The sequence below is a fragment of the Stomoxys calcitrans genome, chromosome 1 (genome assembly GCF_963082655.1).
Source record: "Stomoxys calcitrans chromosome 1, idStoCalc2.1, whole genome shotgun sequence".
NCBI lineage: Eukaryota > Metazoa > Arthropoda > Insecta > Diptera > Muscidae > Stomoxys > Stomoxys calcitrans.
The window spans coordinates 42,803,706-42,828,356 of record NC_081552.1 but is presented as its reverse complement, the minus strand read 5'-3'; the positions used below and the strand labels follow the sequence as shown (position 1 = coordinate 42,828,356).

Below are 24,651 nucleotides of genomic sequence, written 5' to 3'. Positions count from 1 at the left end.
AGAAGTCAAGACACCAGATCGGTTTATATGGCAGCTATATCAGGTTATGAACCGACTTGTACTTTTTTGGACATAGTTGTTGAAAGTAAGAATAAAAAACGTCTTGCGAAATTTCAGCCAAATCGGATAGAAATTGCGCCCTCTAAAAGTTCAAGAAGTCAAGTCCCCAGATCTGTTTATATGACAGCTATATCAGGTTATGAACCGATTTGAACCATATTTGGCACAGTTGTTGGATATCATAACCAAATACTTCGTGCCAAAATTCATTCAAATTGGATAAGAATTGCGCCCTCTAGAGGCTCAAGAAGTCAAGACCCAAGATCGGTTTATATGGCAGTTATATCAGGTTATCGACCGATTTGAACCATACTTGGCACAGTTGTTGGATATAATAACAAAACACGTCGTGCAAAATTTCATTCTTATCGGATAAGAATTGCGCACTGTAGAAGCTCAAGAAGTCAAGACCCAAGATCGGTTTATATGGCAGCTATATCAGGTTATGGACCGATTTGAACCATACTTGGCACAGTTGTTGGATATCATAACAAAACACGTCGTGCAAAATTTCATCCCAATCGGTTAAGAATTGCGCACTCTAGAGGCTCAAGAAGTCAAGACCCAAGATCGGTTTATATGGCAGCTATATCAAAACATGGACCGATATGGCCCATTTACAATACCAACCGACCTACACTAATAAGAAGTATTTGTGCAAAATTTCAAGCGGCTAGCTTTACTCCTTCGGAAGTTAGCGTGCTTTCGACAAACAGACGGACGGACGGACGGACATGGCTTGATCGACATAAAATTTCACGACGATCAAGAATATATATATTTATGGGGTCTCAGACGAATATTTCGAGTAGTTACAATCAGAATGACGAAATTAGTATACCCCCCATCTTATGGTGGAGGGTATAAAAATGTAACCGCAAAGTAATATATTTTTTTTTTTCAACTGTGATCAATTGTGTTCACTTGCAGTTTTGTATAAATTTTATCTCAATAAATTTAACTTAATATTCAAGTTTTTGGTTTAATTTTTCTTTTTTATAAATGTAATGAAAACATTTTATAAACAGTAGAACAGGGTTCTATAAATATAATAAATATTATTATAAATTTAATGAAATTTTTCTTGAATGTAATGAAAAATACTTATATATGTTATGCAAGTTTTTCATAAAAACAGTTATGACCAGTGTTGCCGTTTTTGGTAGGTAAAATGCAAATTTGCTCATGAACATTTCACTAAGGAACAGAGGCAGGTACAGGTGCATTGTTTGGTAGGTTCCTACCAAAATTGGTAGGTTTTCGTTCTTTGGTAGGTTGATAGGCTGGCCTCAATTTTTGAAAGGTTTTTCCAACATAATCGAAATTTCAGAGAAAAAAGTGCTACTGATTGTAATTGGTACGAGTGTTAAGGGATATGTTCCAAATTTCGTAAATTCTGGATGAGAAATGCGGCTTTTGCCTTCAATCGGAAAATATTACTATATGGCAGCCATATACAAATATGGTCTGATCTGGTCTATACTCGTATGTTGAGAGATTCACACAAAATGAATAGTAAATGCGTATCGATTTATTCAAACTCAGCACGATTCTTCGCAGAACTGGTTATGACCACTGGCAACACTGGTTATGAACACTTTTCATAAACTATATGTTTGATTTTCATAAATATTATGACATGTTTCATTGAATTGAGATTTATGAAAGGTGTTTCATAAATATTATGTAAAGTTTCATTGGGACGTATTTAAACATGTTTTCATAAATGTTAGGACAAAATCATTAATTTCATGAACATTTTCTTTTCTGTGTATGCTTTGCCTCACAATTTTCGGTGTTTTGACAAAGGTTGCTGGTTCCATAATAATTTCTCATGTTTAGTAGTTTTGCATATATTTTCTTGTTACAGAGTCACAGTCCCTCGATCTGTCTAGGTTACAAATAGAAAAACTTCAATTAAAATAAAATATTTGAACTAAACTCTTGTTTTTACATTTCAACGAAGAAACAACAGTTTTTAATTCACTTTAAGTAGCAGTTTTTAATGAATTTTCTAAATTTTTTATACGAATTGCCTTACTGTCCCTATTACTTTGCACAAACTAAATTTTGACTTTTCGTAGCAATTGTGCTTTCCGGTGAAATATCAGTACATGTTTGATATATTCGTAACGGAAATTGTTTTGGCATGCTACATCCATTAAAAAAATTCTACATACCATTGATCTAGCTCTCATTTTACATGCTTTAGAATCCTTTATTTGTCCGTCTATCCGCTGTCACTAGTTTTTTTTACACAACACTGTATATATTTTGGAAATAATTTAAAAAATTAATATTAAAAAAAATTTAAAAAATCAAAGCCTACTTTGAAGACAGTTATATCTGTCAGTCCGTCTGCCTTTCGTTGCATGGGGCTGTCGGCCTATCTGTCCTCCCCGTCTGTCTATCTTTAAAGTTAGAGAATTTAAGAAATGCATAGCAGAGTCAATTTTCTTGGAATTTTGATATCTATTTCAGGTTTGGGTTCTTAAGGTTTTCACAAACATTAAAGGGGATTCAAGGGGGCAAAGGAGAAATAGCTAAGGATTGTCCTCTAACAATTGGTTTACTTTTTTTTTGTAATTAATTTCCTTAAAACTTTCGCTTTGACTAACAAGTCATTTAAAAATGTCATTAAGGGAATTTAATTTCTTTTTTATTTCTACAACATCGTTTTGAAAAAACTTCTTCCTTTGAGTTAGTATAGTTAGATAATCTGCCCATTTTGTTTTTTTTTTTTATTGAAATATATATTTTTGTTTGCTTTCATAAATATTATCTATTAAATGTTGAAATTTAAATATATTTGAGTTAATAGTCTATATTGCCTCAAGAGAATTCAATGGATTTAGTAAAAATAAACTCTTCATTTTCATTTAAAAATATTTCACATTTGAAAAAAATAAAGAAAAAAAACAGAACAGTATATAGTTCATTGAGTTCATTGCATTACACTTAAAAAAATTTAGCTTTTCGTTTAATTTGCTTAAAAATTTGAGGGGTTTTCTTGCAGATGTTTTGCTTCTTATGGTCCATAGAGATATTTACGTTTTTGATCTTCTATATAATCACGTGTGGACATTTGTATGGCGCGCTGCAACATTTCACTTTCATTCAATTGATCAAATTCTGAAACGAAAAACCAATAAAAATTATGATTATTATATGCAAATGCAAATTTGGCCATGAACATTCCATCGGACATCACAGGCGTTCAGGGTCATAGGCGGACATGCTAACCTGTGCGCTACGGTGGTCTCCAAGATCATTATATAGATTGTTTAAAATATTTTGGGAAAATATAATGTTGTGTTTTCATGCAATTTTTGTTCGGTTTGAGGTCTTTCCTGTTTAAATAATGTAACTGGATTTCGGGTGTTTTTAATAAAATTTTATTATACCCACCACCGACGGATGGGGGTATATTCATTTTGTCATTCCGTTTGCAACACATCGAAATATCCATTTCCGACCCTATAAAGTATATATATTCTTGATCAGCGTAAAAATCTAAGACGATCTAGACATGTCCGTCCGTCTGTCTGTCTGTCTGTTGAAATCACGCTAGAGTCTTCAAAAATAGAGATATTGAGCTGAAACTTTGCAGTTTCTTTTTTTGTCCATAAGCAGGTTAAGTTCGAAGATGGGCTATATCGGACTATATCTTGATACAGCCCCCATATAGACCGATCAGCCGATTTAGGGTCTAAGGCCAATAAAACCCACATTTATTATCCGATTTTGCTGAAATTTCGGACAGTGAGTTGTGTTAGGCCCTTCGACATCCTCCCTCAATTTGGCTCAGATCGGTCCAGATTTAGATATAGCTGCCATATAGACCGATCCTCCAATTTAGGGTCTTAGGCCCATAAAAGCTACATTTATTATCCGATTTTGCTGAAATTTGCTTAGGCCCTTCAACATCCTTCGTCAATATGACTCAGATCGGTTCAGATTTGGATATAGCTGCCATATAGAGCGATCCGCCGATTTAGGGTCATATGCCCATAAAAGCTACATTTATTTTCCGATTTGCGCGGGCCGAACGCACCACCATGGATTCCGCTAAAAATGTACCCTTATTAACATATTATTTTGGTCTCAAGAAGTCATATCGAGTTATCGGCCTTTATCACCATATTGTCCGATTCGGATAAAACTTGGCGTTGATGTTGTAAGTCATAAGGTGAAAATGTTGGCTTCTAAGGCTGAAGAAGTCAAATCGGGGGATCGGTTTATATGGGGGCTATATCTGTTTATAGACCGATTCGGATCATACTAGGCATGGATATTGGAAGTCATAACTCAAGTCTATGTTCCGAATTTCAACAAAATCGGATGAAAGTTGAAGCTTCTAAGGGCTCAAGAAGTCATATCCGGGGATCAGTTTATAGGGGGGCTATATCTGTTTATAGACCGATTCGGATCATTTCATTCGGATTTTTTCCAAATTTCAGCCAAATCGGATAAAAATTGAGGCTTCTAAGGGCTAAAGAAGTCAAATCTGGGGATCAGTTTATATGGGGGCTATATGTGTTTAAAGACCGATTCGTGATCATACTTGGCATTGATGTTGAAAGTCATAACACACGACTTTGTTCATCCAAATCGGATGAAAATTGAGGATTCTAAAGGCTCAAGAAGTCAATTCGGGGGTCGGTTTATATGGGGCTATATCTTAATCTGAACCGATATGGCCCATTTGCAATCCCCGACGACCTACATCAACAGAAAGTACCTGTGCGGCTAGCTTTATGCGTTCGACAGCTATCGTGATTTCGACAGACGGGCATGGCTAGTTAGACTCGGAATGTGAGACGATCCAAAATATATATACTTTTGGGGTCGCAGATCAATATTTCAAGGTGTTATAAATGGAATGACCCGATTAGTATACCCCCATGTGGTGGGTATAATAAAAACAAGTAAAAGCGTGCTAAGTACGGCCGGGCCGAATCTTGGGAACCCACCACAATGGATTCTGCTAAAAATTTAACACAATAAATTTAGTTGAAGGGCAAACTTTTAAATTGAATAGTTGTTGTTGTTGTTGTTGTAGCAGTTTATTGTGTACTATCTTTCGTCTGCTTGATTCTGTTGAGTGTCAAGACCCAGGAACTCCGCGACTAAGATGGGGTGCGTCCACAGGGATCTGGGTCTGAGTCGAGTGGGTCTAGCCGGGCAGTTAAACAGGTGACGTGTATCGTGCGGTCCCTGGTTACAGTCGGGACATACATCTTGCACGTCGGCATCAATCCTAGCTCTGTGGGAATTGAGGCGGCTGCATCTGCCGGAACGTAATTGAGCCAGAATCACTCTGGTTTGCCGGGGGAGGTCGATTTCTTCGAGTGCAATGGGTGGCGGTCGTACTCCAAGGACTACATTCACCCGGTAGCCAGTTAACGCGTCTGCTACCGTGTCTGCATGAATGTTGTTCAGACCCGCTTGATATGCCGCTTGATCTAGAGGTTCTCTCTTGTAGCGCTGGACCTCACGCTCTAGATCATGTAGATCTACCTTGAGGCTTCTGGGCGGTGGGTATCTATCCACAAGATGATGATTTGGATGATTTCTGCGATAACAGCCCAAAAGGTATTGCTTAGACAGCATGTAGTTATGTCTTCGCACTGGTAGGATCTTTGTCTCCTGGTGGAGGTGGTCCACATGAGAACTAAGGAGGCAGCCCGTCGCAGTTCGGAGGGCGGCATTCTGACAGATCTGAATATTATTCCACTGCGTGTCACAAAGCTGACGTGACCACACTGGCGCTGCATAACTTACCACAGACCGGCCAATTGCTTTGTACGTGGTCAACAAGGTTTCTTTGTCTGCACCCCAAGTGCTGCCAGCGAGTGACTTGAGGACCTTGTTTCTACTTTTGACTTTATTGCAGATTGCTGTGGCATGTGGGGAGAAAGTGTAGGAGCTGTCAAATGTGACGCCAAGTATTTTGGGACACTTGATGGTCGGAATCAATTCTCCATCGACCATCACAGTCAGCTCAGAATTCACCTCACGCGTATTTGTAGTGAACAGTGTGGCTGAAGATTTGGTGGCGGATATCTTCAGATTTCTTGCAGCGAAATATGAGGCAAGCTCGTTGAGGTAGACGTTCAACCTATCGCAGATGTCATCAATGGGTGGGGGGCCTGATGCCAAGATCGTACAGTCGTCCGCATATGATACGATCTCTATGCCGTCTGGAGGAGGTGGGATGGAGGAAAGGTAGAGGTTAAACAGAGCCGGAGATATCACCCCGCCTTGGGGAACTCCCTGTTTCACTCTACGGTGTTTTGACTTCTTATCCCTAAATTCCACAAATGACTGGCGGCCACACAGATAATTCGCGACCCAACGTTTAAGGCCTGGCTGGAGGGACGTGTTGGCGATGTCCTCAAATAATTTGGCATGGCTGACCGTGTCGAATGCCTTCGATAGGTCCAATGCCACGAGGACCGTCCTATCACATGGCCTGGGTTGATTGAAGCCACGGCAAATGTGTGTGGTGATGGCATGCAAAGCTGTTGTTGTGCTGTGCAGTCTCCGAAATCCGTGTTGATGCTCGGCGAATGGAAATTCTCCTACGAGGCTCGGGAGGAGTAATGCCTTAAGCGTCTTAGCGACTGGTGAGAGAAGGGAGATCGGTCTGTACGACTCCCCCAAACTCGGGTCTTTACCAGGCTTCAGTAGCGGGATCACTCTGCCCATTTTCCAGACATCGGGAACTATAAGAGTGTTCAATGACAGGTTAAGGACAGTGGTAAGGTACTCAACTCCAGGTAAATCCAGATTCTTCAGCATCAATGTAGAGATTCCGTCGGGGCCCAACGCTTTGGAAGATTTGGCGCCACGGATGACATTCGTAACTTCGCCCACGGTAAATTGTGATGGCTGTTCATCGGCTCGGAGACCACGAATACGGCGAATGGCTCTCCTCCTTGCCCTGTCTCTCTCGGGATGCACGATAAATTGACGGTTGAACAACCTGGCGCATCTCTTCGGATCAGTCACGGTTAACTCGCCAAAAGTGACTGAGGTCCTGTCGTCCCGTCTACCGGGGTTCGAGAGAGACTTAACAGTGGCCCACAATTTGCCTGCACCGGTGCCTAAGTTACATTGCTCCAAGTGTTCCAGCCACAAATTCCGCTTATGTTCGTTGACTACCCTGTTTATTTCCAGATTCAGCTCGCTGATTCTGGGGTTAGCGGGGTCCATAGCACGAATCCCATCACGCTCGTCTGCGAGTACCACTGCTTGCGCCGGGAAATTGGGTCGCACTTGCGGTATTCGACCGGCTGGTATAAAGCGAGCGGCTGCTGCGTTGATGATGTCTCGGAATTTCCTCTCGGCCACAAGCACATCAGAGGGGGGTGGCAGTTCATTGAAGCGGCGATTGGTATACTCTCTGAAGCCAGTCCAATTGGCCTTCTTATAGTTGATGAACGTTCGGCGCTCAGAGGTTATGAAGTCGGGTGGTCGGTCGATGGTGAGGATTATGGGGAGGTGGTCTGACCCCAAAGAGATGACGGCTTGCCAGGATACGTCACTCAGGAGATCAGGGGATGCGATTGAGATGTCTGGCGAGCTGCTGCACCTCCTCGTAATCCTAGTGGGGGCATCCTCATTCACCGTGCAAAACGTGGAGCTATCTATCTGCTCTGCCAAAGCTATGCCACGCTGGTCGTTGCCTAGGGGAGAATGCCATGACGAGTGATGTGCATTGAAATCCCCCAGAACCAGACGACTATGGCCAGATAGCAACCCACTTATGTCGGGGCTGTAGGCCTGGCCATTAATCGGGACACAGCTGCCAACCGCCGGTATATACACGTTGTATATCTCTATCTCGGCAGTACCAGACTTGACTGCTACCCCCATACATTCCATGTATGGGTCACTAGCGTCAAGCGCAGGCGAGATAGGTCTATACTGCACGGAATGGTGTATAACGAAGGCCAATCCCCCACCTCCATTCCTTGAGCGATCCTTACGTAGCACATTGTAGCCGTGACAACTGTGCAAGCTGCAGGTGTTAGTCAGCTTTGTCTCCTGGATCGCTGCGACCGATATGCTCTTCCGACTCATAAAATCCACAATCTCATCAATCTTGCCTCGCAGTCCATTGCAGTTTAACTGCAGGAACGATACATTTCCCGACACTGGCCTGGCAATAGTAGGGCTAGGGTGCTGTCTTTGCATAAATTGCCGTACGGGAGAGGTCGGGGGGGTCACATAGTCCGACGACGAGGACGCCGAAGGCGACGACGGCGACGCTTGTGACCCACTGCTGGCTGTGTTCGCACAGCACCTAGCGACATAGCCAGTATGACTATACTCCCGTAGCGAAGTTAGGCCAGAGCAAGAACGGAAATGTACCCACTCCAAGCACCTGTTACACCTCACCGACACTGACCGATGATGAAGGCGGTTCTGGCAAACGGAACAGAACCAGGGTCCGGGGTTCTTTTCAATCCCGGCACGGACCAAAAGCATACGGAGAAGGCACTCCGGGATGTGCCTCTCCCATGACGAAAAAAAGACGAACACGTACACTGAGGCGGCAGCCCTTGCCGATGAAGATTCCATCGGGTCAATCCGGTGCGTACAACCGGCTGCCATGAAATTGAATAGTATTTAAATATGGTTGAGTTGCCACAATATATTTTCACTCCAGCAGCTTGTATATGAGGCATCTTTTCTGGTTCACAGACTTCATACCTAATGTTCGACTTAATCGAAATTGCTAGCCCAGCTTGGGCTCTATTATCTGGGTGGTTGGATGTAATCGTATCATAATGTTGTATGCGAAAAAATGATCTATCCGTAAAATGTGTTTCCGAGATTAAGAAGATAAAAGATAATTTAATAGAAAAAGTTCTATATCATTTTTGTGATTTGAAGCGCCAATGGCGTTCCACTGTCCAATTCTTATATCTAATAGCATATTTTAGGCATCAGCATTGACATCATATTGATAAGTATATTGGTGAGTTCTATTTGCTTAGCTACCATTGATTCGAGCTTTTGCAGCACGCTATTCATACCATCTGGTACACCCCTAACAGCTTGAGAATAGGTTTGATTTGAAAAATTTGTCTGTTGAAAGTTGGGTTCTTTGGCTTGGTTGAAATTGTTGCGATTTGTGTTACGATTTTGATGGGAGTTAAAATTGGCATTGGTCCTTTTTGAAATTAAATTTTTATATATTCTGCAAACTTTGTAATAGGCGGTATGATTTTCAATGCAATGTACACACTATGGTGGCAATTCTCTAGTTATTGTACACTGAGACTACATCTCAGTGTGAAAGTCCACAGTTATAAAGTCCCCTACAATAGGATTTGGTTGTTGTTGTTTTAGCAGTTTATGTTTCGTCTGCTTGATTCTGTTGAGTGTCAAGATCCAGGAACTCTGCGACTAAGATGGGGTGCGTCCACAGTTCTGGGTCTGAGTCGAATATGTCTGGCCGGGCAATTAAACAGGTGACGTGTATCGTGCGGTCCCTGGTTACAATCGGGATATACATCTTGCACGTCGGCATCAATCCTTGCTCTGTAGGAGCCTCTGTAGTTGAGGCGGCTGCATCTGCCGAAACGTAATTGAGCCAGAACTACTCTGGTTTTACATTCAGCTTTTTCTCCTGGATCGCTGCGACCAATATGGCCTTTCGACTCCATAATCTCATCGATCTTGCCACGAAGTCCGTTGCAGATACACTTCCCGGCACTGGCCTGGCAATATTTGGGCTGGGATGCTGCCGTTGCGTAATATTCCGTACAGGAGAGATCGGAGGGGTCACATAGTCCGACGACGAGGACCCAGAAGGCAACGACGCTTGTGACCCACTGCTGGCTATGTTCGCACAGCACCTTGCGACATAACCAGACTATACTCCCGTAGTGAAGTGAGACCAGAGCAAGATCGGAAATGTGCCCACTCAATGCACCGGTTACACCTCACCGACACCGACTGATGATGGAGGCGGTTCTGGCAAACCAAACAGAGCCAGGGTCCGGGGTTCTTTTCAATCCCGGCACGGACCAGAAGCGTGCGGAGAAGGCACTCCAGGATGTGCTTCTCCCATGACAAAAAAAGACGAACACGTACACTGAGGCGGCAGCCCTTGCCGATGAGGATTCCATCGGGTCAATTCGGTGCGTACAACCGGCTGCCATGGGATAGGATTTGGTATGTCCGTATTGTTGACATCGGAAGCATTGTACCATATAGTCAAAAGTTTTTGGTGGTTCAACCGTCATAATAGCATTCTTAATATGTGTTATTTCATAGACGTCTTTGTTATTTGGAATCCAAATTAACATACAACATAGACAGCAGATGCTTATTTATTCTACTAAATGCTGGCCTTACACTTCTGACCTGATGACATAATGCCAAAATTTTGCAAAACGCTTTCCTCGATGACTGCAACAGTATCTGAGAAGTTTGCTCGAAATCGGTTCAGATTTAGGTATAGCTCCCATATATATGTTAGTCCCATTTTGAAAAATATTGCAAGAAAGTACTCATTTTATAAGCAATTCTCTCGAAATTTCGCATTAAAGATTTTCTTATGGCTCTAGATATTACTAATGAATTTCATAGAAATCGGCCCAGATTTAGATATAGCTCTCATATATGTTTATCACCCCAAGAGCCACTGCAAGCGCATTGTTTGACCAATCTTGCCAAAATTTTACACAACGCTTTCCTCGACGTCTACCACATTATCTGAGAATTTCGCTCGAAATCGGTTCAGAATAAGATATAGCGCCCGTATATACATGTTCGTTAGATTTCGAGTAATTTCTAATAATGTCGTAATTTTTCAACCGTAGTTATTACAGTTTGAACATAATTGCTCGAAATTTGATAGGGTTTGTTTAATAACACGTCTGAAAACATCCGCCGAGGTCCATCAAAATTGGTTCAGAATTGGATATAGCTCCAACATTGTACTTATAGGGTAGGTGTAGGGTATTATACAGTCGGCACCGCCAGACTTTTGCCCTTCCTTTCTGGTTTTTACTTTCCAAGTGTTTTATGGCATTTCCATAAGAATCGATGTCTTCAATGACTAATCTCACTTGATTATCTTTTGTAGATTTGTCGTAAAAAATGTCTCGTGATATAAAACCAATCAAATCATTTACTGTTTTATCTATTGGGTTGCCCAAAAAGTAATTGCGGATTTTTTAAAAGAAAGTAAATGCATTTTTAATAAAACTTAGAATGAACTTTAATCAAATATACTTTTTTTACACTTTTTTTCTAAAGCAAGCTAAAATTAACAACTGATAACTGACGGAAGAAAGAATGCAATTACAGAGTCACAAGCTGTGAAAAAATTTGTCAACGCCGACTATATGAAAAATCCGCAATTACTTTTTGAGCAACCCAATATATGACAGCAAATCTGCACTCAAAACTCTAAAGTCATACAATAGGACCAACACGCACCCACTCATATATGATAACAAAGCCATCATTGCTCAAATGCTCAACTCAGGGAAATCAGTGTATTTCCTGTAGGTTCCAAGCCACTGTGGCATAGACGGCAATGAAATTGCAGATCAGCTGGCTGCGAACAACCGTGATATTCTAACTCCTGCTATATACCATAAGGATTTGACTTATATGAATGCGGTGAAATTCATTCCATCCAACATGTCGTATTTAGATGCAGACTTATAAATGGACGAAACAGGTTAAATTTTATGCGAAAACTGTGTAACCTTGGAATGATCAGTAACGACATGGAGGACATCTTACGCTTCAGAAAATATACAAGGATCTTCGCAAGTTCAAAAAATATAACCATTTCAAACAACATCACATCAGGCAGCGAAAGCACAAACACGCAGCCTTTGCTTGAATGAAAACACTCACCACCATACAACTTGCAATAGGCAATGAAAGAGGAATGAAGACATTCAGAATCCAGACAGACGAATAACAGTGACAACGAATAACAACGAATAACAACGAGACGAATATTACCAAAACGTAAAAGCAACGAAACGTCAACACGATAATACGTCAAAGAAACGGGACAAAGATAGTGCCGAAGACCTAGTGTCTAATACTATCTTTTTAAACATCTCTGACATTCTAAGTGAATGTCAGATTGAGGAAGAAGAAGAAGTGTATACTATCGGAAAAGTTTATGTTTTGCAATATTGAGAAAAAAAAAGCGCCTATAGAGGGCGCAATTTTCATCCGATTAGGCTAACATGGTGTACGATGATTTCTCTCATGACTTCCTACTGACTTTATTATACTCTCCACCATAAGATGGGGAGTATTCTAATTTCGTCATTCTGTTTGTAACTACTCGAAATATTCTTGATCGTCGCGACATTTTATGTCGATCTCGCCATGTCCGTCCGTCCGTCTGTCTCTCGAAAGCACGCTAACTTCCGAAGGAGTAAAGCTAGCCGCTTGAAATTTTGCACAAATACTTCTTATTAGTGTAGGTCGGTTGGTATTATAAATGGGCCATATCGGTCCATGTTTTGATATAGCTGCCATATAAATCGATCTTGGGTCTAGAGCCTCTAGAGTGCGCAATTCTTTTCCGATTGGAATGAAATTTTGCTCGACGTGTTTTGTTATGATATCCAACATCTGTGCCAAGTATGGTTCAAATCGGTGTATGTTTTGATATAGCTGCCATATAAACCGATCTTGGGTCTTGACTTCTTGAGCCTCTAGAGTGCGCAATTCTTATCCGATTGGAATGAAATTTTGCTCGACGTGTTTTGTTATGATATCCAACATCTGTGCCAAGTATGGTTCAAATCAGTGCATGTTTTGATATAGCTGCCATATAAACCGATCTTGGGTCTTGACTTCTTGAGCCTTTAGAGTGTGCAATTCTTATCCGATTGGAATGAAATTTTGCACGACGTGTTTTATTATGATATCCAACAACTGTGCCAAGTATGGTTCAAATCGGTCCATAACCTGATATATCTGCCATATATACCGATCTTGGGTCTTGACTTCTTGAGCCTCTAGAGTGCGCAATGCTTATCCGATTGGAATGAAATTTTGCACGACGTGTTTTGTTATGATATCCAACAACTGTGCCAAGTATGATTCAAATCGGTCCATAACCTGATATAGCTGACATATAAACCGATCTGGGATCTTGACTTCTTGAGCCTCTAGAGGTCGCAATTACTATCCGATTTGCCTGAAATTATGTACTACGGATCTTCTCATGACTATCAATATACGTGTTTATTATGATCTGAATCGGTCTATAGCCCGATACAGCTCCCATATACATCGATCTCTCTATTTTACTTCTTGAGCCCCCAAAGGGCGCAATTCTTATTCGAATTGGCTGACATTTTACTTGTTAATCTTGGTTTTATTTGGTCTGTGCATTGATGTTGCTTCTATATAAATCGATCTCCTGGTTTTTATATCCTCCACCATTCGTCATTCCCTTTACAACAATTCGAAATATGCATCTAAGACCCCGTAAAGTGTATATATTCTTGATCTCATGAAATTTTAAGTCGATCTAGCCATGTCCGTCAGTCCGTCTGTCGAAAGAACGCTAACTTTCGAAGGAGTAAAGCTAGCCGCTTGTAAATTTGCACAAATACTTCGAATTAGTATAGGTTGGTTGGGATTGGTTCATATCCTGATATAGCAACCATATAAACGTGGTATTTTTCTATGACTTCTAACAGTCATGACAAATACGGTCCATATCGGTCAATAACTTGATGTTGCTCATATATATATTGAAAAACTCATTCAAAGAACTTGAAAAATGTGATCCACTATCGATACTATCGATATTTATTATTACACTGAATGCGTGTGACTTGGCATCAACGCTACAGTCAGGGGTTGAACATTGCTGATCTATGTGTCTTTGCCGTTTGTTTGTCTATTGTGGCATTCCTCTGCTTGTGTAGGAGCTGTTAAATGTGACGCCAAGTATTTTGGGACACTTGATGGTGGGAATAATTTCTCCATTGACCATCACAGCCAGCTCACTATTCACCTCACGCGTATTTGTAGTGAAAAATGTGACTGAAGATTTGGTGGCAGATATCTTCAGATTTCTTGCAGCGAAATATGAGGCAAGTTCGTTCAACCTATCGCAGATGTCATCAATGCGTGGGGGGCCTGATGCCATGATCGTGCAATCGTCCGCATATGATACGATCTCTATGCCGTCTGGAGCGGGTGGAATGGAGGATAGGTAGAGGTTAAACAGTGCCAGAGATATTACACCACCTTGGGGAACTCCCTGTTTCACTCTACGGTGCTTCGACTTCTTATCCCTAAATTCCACAAATGACTGGCGACGCGACCCATCGTTTCAGGCCTGACTGGAGGGACGTGTTGGCGATGTCCTCAAATAATTTGGCATGGCTGACCGTGTCGAATGCCTTCGATAGGTCCAGTGACACGAGGACCGTCCTATCACAAGGCCTGGGCTGGCTGAAGCCACGGCAAATGTGTGCGGTGATGGCATGCAAAGCTGTTGTTGTGCTGTGCAGTCTCCGAAATCCATGTTGATGCTCGGCGAATGGGAATTCTCCTACGAGTCTCGGGAGGAGTAATGCCTCTTTGCCACTGGTAAGAGAAGGCAGATCGGTCTGTACGACTCCCCCAAACTCGGGTATTTTCCAGGCTTCAGTAGCGGTATCACACTGCCTATTTTCCAGACATCGGGAACTATAAGAGTGTTCAAAGACAGGTTGAGGACAGTGGCAAGGTACTCAACTCTAGGTGAATCCAGATTCTTCAACATCAATGTAGAGATTCCGTCGGGGTCCAACGCCTTAGATGATTTGGCGCCACGGATGACATTCGTAACTTCGCCCACGGTAAATTGTGATGGCTGTTCATCGGCTCGGAGACCACGAATGCGGCAAATGGCTCTCCTCCCTGCCCTGTCACTCTCGGGATGCACAATAAATTGACGGTTGAACAACCGGGTGCATTTCTTCGGATCAGTCACGGTTATTTCGCCAAAAATGACTGAGGTCCTGTCATCCCGTCAACCGGGGTTCGTGAGTGACTTAACAGTAGACCACAGCTTGCCCACACCGGTGCCTAAGTTACTTTGCTCCAAGTGTTCCAGCCACAAATTCCGCTTATGTTCGTTGACTACCCTGTTTATTTCCAGATTCAGCTCGCTGATTCTGGGGTTAGCGGGGTCCATAGCACGAATATTCACGAACCAGACGATTATGGCCAAATAGCAACCCACTTATTTCGGAGTTGTAAGCCTGGCCATTAATTGGGACACAGCTACCAACCGGCGGTATGTACACGTTGTATAGCTCTATCTCGGCAGTACCGGACCTGACTGTAGGGGTCACAAGCGCCATGTGCAGGCGAGATAGGTCTATATTGCACGGAATGGTATAACACGAAGGCCAATCCCATGGCAGCCAGTTGTACGTACCGGATTGACCCGATGGAGTTCCTCATCGGCAAGGGCTGCCGCCTCAGTGTATACCACACTGCTACAACAACAACGAAGGCCAATCCCCCACCTCCATTCCCTAAGCGATCCTTACGTAGCACATAGTATCCGTGAACTTTGTCTCCTGGATCGCTGCAACTAATATGTTCTGCCGACTTATAAAATCCACTATATCGTCGATCTTGCCTCTCAGACCATTGCAAAAAAAATACGCCTCTCGGCACTGGCCTGGCAATATTTGGGCTGGGATGCAGCTGTTGCATATTTTGCTGCACGGGAGAGGTCGGGAGGTTACAGAGTCCGACGACGAGGACGCTGTGGCCCACTGAGATCTATGTTCGCATAGCACCTTGCAACATATGCAGTGTGACAATATTCCCGTAGTGAAGTAAAGCTAGAACAAGATCCGAAATGTACCCACTCCATGCACCGGTTACACCTCACCGACCGATGATGGAGGCAGTTCTGGCAAACCGAACAGAACCAGGGTTCGGGGTTCATTTCAATCTCGGCACGAATCAGAAGCGTGCGAAGAAGGCGTTCCGGGATGTGCCTCCCCATGACGACACAAGGACGAACACGTACACTGAGAGGGCAGCCCTTGCCGATGAAGGATTCCCCCTGGTCAATCCGGTGCGTACAACCGGGATTGTAAGAAGCTGAAAAACTTTCATCTGAGCAGAAGAAGAGCTTGCGTTTTGCTTGACTTCGTGCCGACTGCGTGGCGGCCAGGTCTTTCATCTTGAAGACATTGTAAGTGACTGCTGATGTGTACGACATCAGGGATCTTCTTGAGCCCTTGTTGGTAAGCGGCCTGCATGCCTACACCAACGGATGGTAGGTTGATAGTGCCATACACGACGTGGTGGGTTACATAGAAGGGAACTTGGGGACAGGCGACATCGCTTTAGGCTTTAAATAACGTGGAGTTGAAGTCCATTTCTCGTTCTTTGGTTGATATGAGAGTCCCCCCTCTTCTGGTGAACAGGGTTGAGGTTATGGCCAAGGGCAGAATTATCAATGCATCACTGGCTAAGAGTTCGTTGAGGAAGATTGTGAACAGGGGAACACCGCAGGAGGGTGTTATATCCCCCTCTTGAGGCTCTTGGCTTTCAATGGGATTCTCAGGTACTTTAAGGAGAAAAGAATGATAGTGGTTGCCTATGCTACTGTCACAGAACCGCTGCGGAAGCTATTTACATGGACGAGAGCCAATGGGCTTGGCATAAAAACAGGAAGACATGTCGTTTGTTCACGAGAAGGAGGAGATTTGACGAGTTAAGGAGACCGGAGGCTTAATATCTAGGCGTTTGTCTTGACCACAAATTCAACTGGAGAACAAAAGTTGAGGAGAAAGGCAAAGGGGGGCTGAATGCGCTCATGATGGTATGATGAAGAAGATACAGGGTATTGCGAGGGTAATGATATCGGGGGCGATATTACTACACTTATACGTGGAGTGAGCAGCATTGAAAACTGCCCTCAAACTGAGGGAGTCAGGGACATGACACTCTTTGGATTTCGGGCAATCGTTTTTTCTGCAGAAGGCCGCTGGCATGGGACGACTACGTGGCAGTGTCGAAGCGTCGGACTATGTGCAGGGCCCATCTTTCTTCGATGGCAATGTGGAGGTTATCTTCCCTGGTAGGAAGTTTTGGGCTGGGAGCGTCCCGCCTCGACATTGGCGCTGAAGGCCCTGGCGGCGGGTCCCATTAAGTCCACGCTTGTCGGGAGATGCAAGGAGCACCTCCGACATTTGGGGCCGCTTTCAAATTGTGATTGGTTCCCGACCATCAATGGGTGGCGGGAAACAAAGCGGCAGACGAGCTAGCCAGGTATGACACGTGGACTCTGGGAGTGCGACGCCGATGGTGAACCCCCTCTCTGTTGGCTATTTGGGTTGGTGGGTTCCACCTATGACTATTACGCTGGCTTGACGTGGACTGCAGGGTTATCAAGACCCTGTGGCCGAGATTCCCCGTAACGAGGACGTATGTTATTCAGGGGCTGAAGAGACGTGACTTTGGACTGTTGGTAGAAGTTCTGACCAGCCAATGCAATGTCAGGTCGCTGACATGGCGATCGGCTCGGATCGATGAGGGTTTTTGCAGGGTCTATAGGAATGAGAAGGAGTTTAGAGACGGTTGACCATCTGAATACGGGGGGAAGGCGTAGGATTATGGATGAACACCTCATTCTTCATAGAGTCCTTTAACTCCCTTGTCATTCTGGACTTCTGTAAGGATCTAGGATGGCTTACGGAGCGGCGCTCTTGTCAGTAAGACTTCATTCGGTCTCAACGCCTGCTTTTTAGTTTATCTTGATCTTTTTCTTAGGGCATTCTCTCTCTTCTCATCTATTTCATTTCTCTTTAGAACGAACACAATGGACCAGAGGTGTTCAAGCGAAGTGTTTGACAACTTCAATTGCCAGGCCCGTGTCACTTAACATAACCTAACCATCGGCGCTACACACCCACCCTACCGATAAAAGGGTACATCAAGCGGGTCTAGACAACATTCATGCAGACACGGTAGCAGATGCGGCTGTTGTTGTTGTAGCCACATTTTCATATGAAGGTGGCCATCGTCGTTAAGCTTCTGGCAAGCAGTTTAGTGCTTTAGACCGGAACGCCGCAGGAACAGTGTGGCCATTGGTTATTTAAAGCCGCTAATAACTCGCCTTGACCCAGTAAAACCTCACAGCCTTTCAAACGTCCAGTGAAGGGTTGTATGATCTCATTCCAAACAATTCGTAAATAGAGAAAGACTTCCCCTGTACAAAAGGCTCTCTCACTGCATATACTCTAAAGCAGTGTCATATCCTGAGGTTCCAGCATAATGGATGAGATCGCAAAAATCAAAAACTTCATTTCCCTAACTCTCTCAGTCTATGTCGAAACTTCGGACGCACACCAAATCTCTATAATCGAAGGCTTCACGCATTCAAAGCCAGATACAAGACCAAATTTACAAAAATATCCAAATATCACTGATTCAGTAGAATGGCTAGCACTCAGCAATGAGCGAAACATCGACATTTTATGTGAACCAAATTTGTCATCTTACCTTGACTTGCATAGGAAGCCTCCAATAGTTCTTGATAGAAACTGCTAGCTGCCTGTTGTTTTGTAGTAGCAGTATCCGTTGGCGATGAAGTTGATGCTGCAGTGCCTTGTTTCTCTGGCGTATTAGATTGCTTTGAGGTACATGGTTGTTGATGCTCAAAATCTGGTGTCATGGAACGTTTGTCAAGAGCAGTATCACATTTGGGACTTTTTTGTGTCGATGCACTATCATCTTCACTGTAAACCGAAAAGGAAAAGGAGAAAGAAGTAAATATAAAAGCTTAATGAATATAGCATGGAAGCGAACAGACAGACGGCATCTAACAAGAAATAAATTCCATGTATACCATTACACCTTGTACCCCAATACTGGTGTAGCTTAGTATCAACTATTGCTTGTTGTTTTTATTTTATTACCTTGTTTTAATTTGGGCATCACGTCTACGTTTTTTGCCAGTTCTCAGTGAGACTGAGGATGTACGCATTTTTGAATTTTTAGTGCGACCCATCGTTGATGGTGAACAATTATCAGAGCCGCCACTACCACCCACAGAACTGGTACTGCTCATATCAGTATCATCACTTTCGAAACCAGTCTCATCGCATTTTTTCGTTGACATATGTTTGGGGGACAAAGAGGAGGCAAAGTTATGTTCGGCATTTGTGCTTGTTGAGGCCCCGGCCGCCGAGGAACATGTTGTGCTGCCAATCATTGATGTTGTGGTCACTGTGCTGTTGTTTGTTGCTGCCCCCAGCTGGGAACTGCTCGAACGTTGTGCGGCATATTTTGAGGGTGATGCTTCACAGTCCGAGGCAGCTTCAGCCGATGTCACAGTAGCAGACGTGGAGGCCGAATTGGTGGTATTATTTCGACTTCGTAAATTATCTCGACACCATTGCAAATAAGATTCTCTTGCTATTTGTTCCTCTATGGCTTCATTGGTAGCCTCCCAGTCAGTGGTTTTGAGTTTATCCTCAAACATGGTTTGTTCAATTTCCAGCTGTTCACTTAAGCGTGTGGCCTCTTTTGTTTGTAGATCGGGTTTATAGCCAGCCAAACCCAAACCTACGCCCACAGTGGCATTGTAGGGGTCAAGAATGGCATTGTAGTGGGAGCCACGCTGATAGGATAAACGTAGTGGGGCATAGCCATTATTCAGCTGTTCCGAATTGAAGATATTTATGGGAGCTAGAAGAAGTTGGAAGGGTTGAAAAAGAAATAACTTCAAATATATTTGAAATATTCATATAATTACTAGGCTTGTAACAGTAGACTTCCACAGGACGATTATAAATTTCTGACATAGCCTGTATTTCAATATGATTGCCATGGGACTCCTTGCGGCGTTTACGTTTGATATAATTATTGATGTCCTCAGTGACAAAATGGCTAAAATATTCACGATTTTTGTACTGGAAAAGAAAACGAAACAAACAAAAACACGGATATTAATTTCCTGTGATTCTTATCTTATCATGAAATATATTTTACAAGCATAAGATAATAAATAAGGCAGGGGCAAAATATGAAACAAGGTCACTGCACTTAGTGATAAACTTTTGGTATTTTCCTACGGATACGGATAGTACGGAAATAATTATGAAAATTAATGATTATTTAACGTAGACCAACTGTTCTGCTTGTGAAACGTTTGAGTTTTTTAATTAGGGCTAAAGAAAGGTTAAAGTCAAGGTTTCGTGTACATATATCTCAAGTGAAGCTGGAAGTGGAATACAGTCAAAGTCTTCGGCACTTTGTTGCAAGAGAGCAAAAAGAACAAGTAAAAGCGTGCTAATTTCGGCCGGGCCGAATCTTATATACCCTCCACCATGGATCGCATTTGTCGAGTTCTTTTCCCGGCATCTCTTTTTAGGCAAAAAAATGAAATTAGAAAAGATTTGCTCTGCTATTAGAGCGATATCAAGATATAGTCCGGTTTGGACCACAATTAAATTGTATGTTGGAGACCTGTGTAAAATGTCAGCCAATTCGAATAAGAATTGCGCCCTTTGTGGTCTCAAGAAGTAAAATAGGGAGATGGATTTGGATGGGAGCTGTATAGGGCTATAGACCGATTCAGACCATAATAAACACGTATGTTAATGGTCATGAGAGAATCCGTCGTACAAAATTTCAGGCAAATCGGAGAATAATTGCGACCTCTAGAGGCTCAAGAAGTCAAGATCCCAGATCGGTTTATACGGCAGCTATATCTGGTTATGAACTGACTTGTACCTTATTTGACACAGTTGTTGAAAGTAACAATAAAAAACGTCTTGCAAAATTTCAGCCAAATCGGATAGGAATTGCGCCCTCTAGAAGCTCAAGAAGCCAAGTCCCCAGATCTGTTTATATGACAGCTATATCAGGTTATAACCCGATTTGAACCATACATGGCACAGTTGTTGGATATCATAACAAAATACTACGTGCCAAAATTCATTCAAATTGGATAAGAATTGCGCCCTCTAGAGGCTCAAGAAGTCAAGACCCCACATCGGTTTATATGGTAGCTATATCAGGTTATGAACCGATTTGAACCATACTTGGCACAGTTGTTGGATATCATAACAAAACACGTCGTGCACAATTTCATCCAATAGGATAAGAATTACGCACTCTAGAGGGTCAAGAAGTCAAGACCCCAGATCGATTTATATGGCAGCTATATCAGGTTATAGACCGATTTGAACCATACTTGGCACAGTTGTTGGATATCATAATAAAACACGTCGTGCGAAATTTCATTCCAATCGGGTAAGAATTGCGCACTATAGAGGATCAAGAAGTCAAGACCCAAGATCGGTTTATATGGCAGCTATATCAAAACATGGACCGATATAGCCCATTTACAATACCAACCGACCTACACTAATAAGAAGTATTTGTGCAAAATCTCAAGCGGCTAGCTTCACTCCTTCGGAAGTTAGCGTGCTTTCGACAGACAGACGGACGGACGGACATGGCTAGATCGACATAAAATTTCACGACGATATTTCGAGTAGTTACAATCAGAATGACGAAATTAGTGTACTCCCCATCCTATGGTGGAGGGTATAAAAAGAGATATGAGCGCTCATGTAGCTCGAAAAAGAGCTCTCAATTAGTGGCTGTTGTTGTCGTATGTGAGCAAGCTTGTTCCGGTCCAAAGGACCAATCGCGGGAACAAGGTGGCCGGTGGTTATTTAAAGGCGCCAATAACTCGCCTTCTTCTTAGTCTTAGTCAGTGATAATTCTTTAGTTACTTACACGGGCCAGGCTCAGTGTCCATCTTTGTCAGATCATGCCCTTCAGTGTCTTTCAGATGAAAGTAAGAGATGTGCCTGAGTATGTGGAGTACCCCGATTTTAAGAACATAGATTGACGCCTTTTACAATGCAACGGATATCAATGTGAAGTGTTCTATAATTTCTTCGCTTTTTACACCCACCGAAGGATGGAGGTATATTCATTTTGTCATTCCGTTTGCAACACATCGAAATATCCATTCCCGACCTTTAAAGAATATATACTCTTAATCGATGTAAAAATCTAAGACTATCTAAGCGTGTACGTCCGTATGTTTGTTGAAATCACGCTAAAGTCTAAAAAATTAAGATATTGAGCTGAAACTTAGCATAGATTCTTTTTTTGTCCATAGGCAGGTTATGTTCGAAGGAGGACTAAATCGGACAAAGCCCCCATATAGACCGATCCGCCGATTTAAGGTCTTAGGCCCATAAAAGCTACATTTATTATCCGATTGTGCTTAAGTTTGAGACATTGAGTTGCGTCAAGCCATCCGACATCCTTCTTCAATTTGGCCCAGATCGGTCCAGATTTGGATATAGCTGTCATATAGACCGATCTCTATATTTAAGGTTTTGGGCCCATAATAGGCGCATTTATTGTCCAATTTCGCTTTCGAAATTTGGAAAGTGAGTTACGTTAGGCTCTTCGACATTGTTCTGCAATTTGGTCCACATTGGTCTAGATTTGGATATAGCTGCCATATAGACCGATCTCTCGATTTAAGGTTTTGGGACCATAAAAGGCGCATTTATTCTCCGATATTGCCTAAATTTGGGACAGTGAGTTATGTTAGGCCCTTCGACATCCTTCTGCAATTTGGCACAGATTGGTCCAGATTGGAATATAGCTGTCATATAGACCGATTTCTCGATTTAAGGTCTTGAGCCCTAAAAGACGCATATATTGTCCGATTTCGTCGAAATTTGTGACAGTGACTTATGTTAGGCCCTTCGACATCTTTCTGCAATTTTCCACTGATTGGAATATAACCGTCATATAGACCAATTTCTCGATTTAAGGCCTTGGGCCCTAAAAGACGCATATATTGTCCGATTTCGCTAAAATTTGTGACAGTGACTTATGTAAGGCACTTCGATTTGGCCCAGGTCGGTTCAAATTTGAATATAGATGCCATATAGGCCGATCTCTCGATTTAAAGTATTCGCCCCATAATAGGGGCATTTATAATCCAATTTCGCTGAAAGTTAGCACAACGACTCATGTTAGGCTTTTCTACATCCCTGTCGTATATATTCATATCGGTATATATTTGGATATAGCTACCAAAAAGACCAATATTTTAGTCTACAAAATTGAACAATGAGTTGTACTTATTAGACCATAAATTACGCATTTTGCACCAGATTATGACGAGAGGTGGTTTACATATATACGCGACTAGCTGATCCGGGCCCGCTCTGCTGCGACTTCTTTTACTTTATATGGAACAAAAGCTTCCTTGGAATATTTATTTTCGACAATTAAAGATCTTTTAGTGAAATACCATGCTAACTTGTCTAACAGTTTAACAATATAAATGCCTTTATCTGAATCCCATATGATCTTTATTGGTCTATTGGTGTACTCCACTCTTGAAATACTTCATTTCAGCCCGATATTCTCATGATGTCTGATTTATTGGTGTTTCCGGGGGAGAGGTGGCCCTTTAGATACTTGGCCCTGAAAAAATATCAGCATCGTGCTCTTCTCTCAAATAGCATATATTTAATCCCCATATTGCCATTGGCTTAAGAGGAGTTTACAGGATGAGGCGTCCCCCCAAACACATGGCCCTAAAATAGGTTATCAAATTCGTTTTCTAATCTCAAATACCTTTCATTTGAGCCACATATTGGTATGGTTGAAAATTTGTTTCCCTTTGGGGGTGTTTTGGGAAAGGGGATACTCCCAGAAAATTTGTCCCGAAAATGCTCTACCCCCCAATACCTTTCTTTTAAGCCCCACATTGTCATGGTCGGTAAATATGCCCGATTAAGGGTGTTTTGGGGAGTGGGGTGGTCCCCCAAATTCTAAGCCCTGAAAATATATAAATAATGTGTTCTATTCTCATATACCTATAGATCATTTATTTAAACCCCATATTGCCATTGTCCTCAAAATTGGATACCAAATTCGTTTTCTAATCTCATTTAAACTTCTTATTGCAAAAGTCAACAAATATATCGGGTTTGGGGTATTGGCCCTAAAAACTATGAATATTTAGTTCCACTCTCTTTAAGACCCAAATTGTCTTGGTGAGCAAATACGTCCTATTTGGGGGTTGTTATGGTGGTGGGATGTCCCCTAGACAGTTGGTCCCTAATGTTGATGTCAGATACGTTGTCTACTCGCAAATACCTTTTATTTGAGCCCCATATTTCCATAGGGGGTGGGGTTTTAGGGGATGGGCGGCCACTCAGTGAGTTGGCCTTGACAATATATATCCGATTTGTGTTCTACTCTAAAATCCCTCTTATTTGAGCGTCATATTCTAATAGTCAGAAAATACTTCCTATTTGGGTGGTGTTGTGGGGGTGGGGCGGTCCCATAGACACTTTTCCCGAATATTGATATAAGATTCGTGCTTTTCTCCCAAAGACCTATAATTTCAGCCCCATATTGCTGTGGTCGTAAATTTGTCCCTTTTGGGGGATGTTTTTGGTGAGAGGCGGCCCCCCAAAAACTCTATCCCATATTTGGATATCAGATTCGTATTCTACATTTAAATACCTTTTATTTAAGCCCCATATTCCCAATGTCAGTAAA

General features: G+C 42.4%; 1 protein-coding gene across 4 annotated transcripts in view; it reads right to left on the bottom strand.

Annotated features, from left to right (window-relative positions):
- Positions 1 to 2,110: 2,110 nt before the first annotated feature.
- The window catches only part of LOC106094433 (OTU domain-containing protein 5), a 32,952-nt gene continuing 10,411 nt past the window's right edge, over positions 2,111 to 24,651 (bottom strand). For all 4 annotated transcript variants that reach the window (XM_059360188.1, XM_059360190.1, XM_059360191.1 and 1 more), the window contains 4 exons: positions 19,850 to 20,006; positions 19,011 to 19,782; positions 18,595 to 18,830; positions 2,111 to 3,192 (listed from right to left, as the gene is read on the bottom strand). In XM_059360188.1, coding sequence (XP_059216171.1) covers positions 3,089 to 3,192; positions 18,595 to 18,830; positions 19,011 to 19,782; positions 19,850 to 20,006 — 1,269 coding nt within the window. In that variant the 3' untranslated portion in view covers positions 2,111 to 3,088. The remainder of the gene's footprint in view (positions 3,193 to 18,594; positions 18,831 to 19,010; positions 19,783 to 19,849; positions 20,007 to 24,651) is intronic.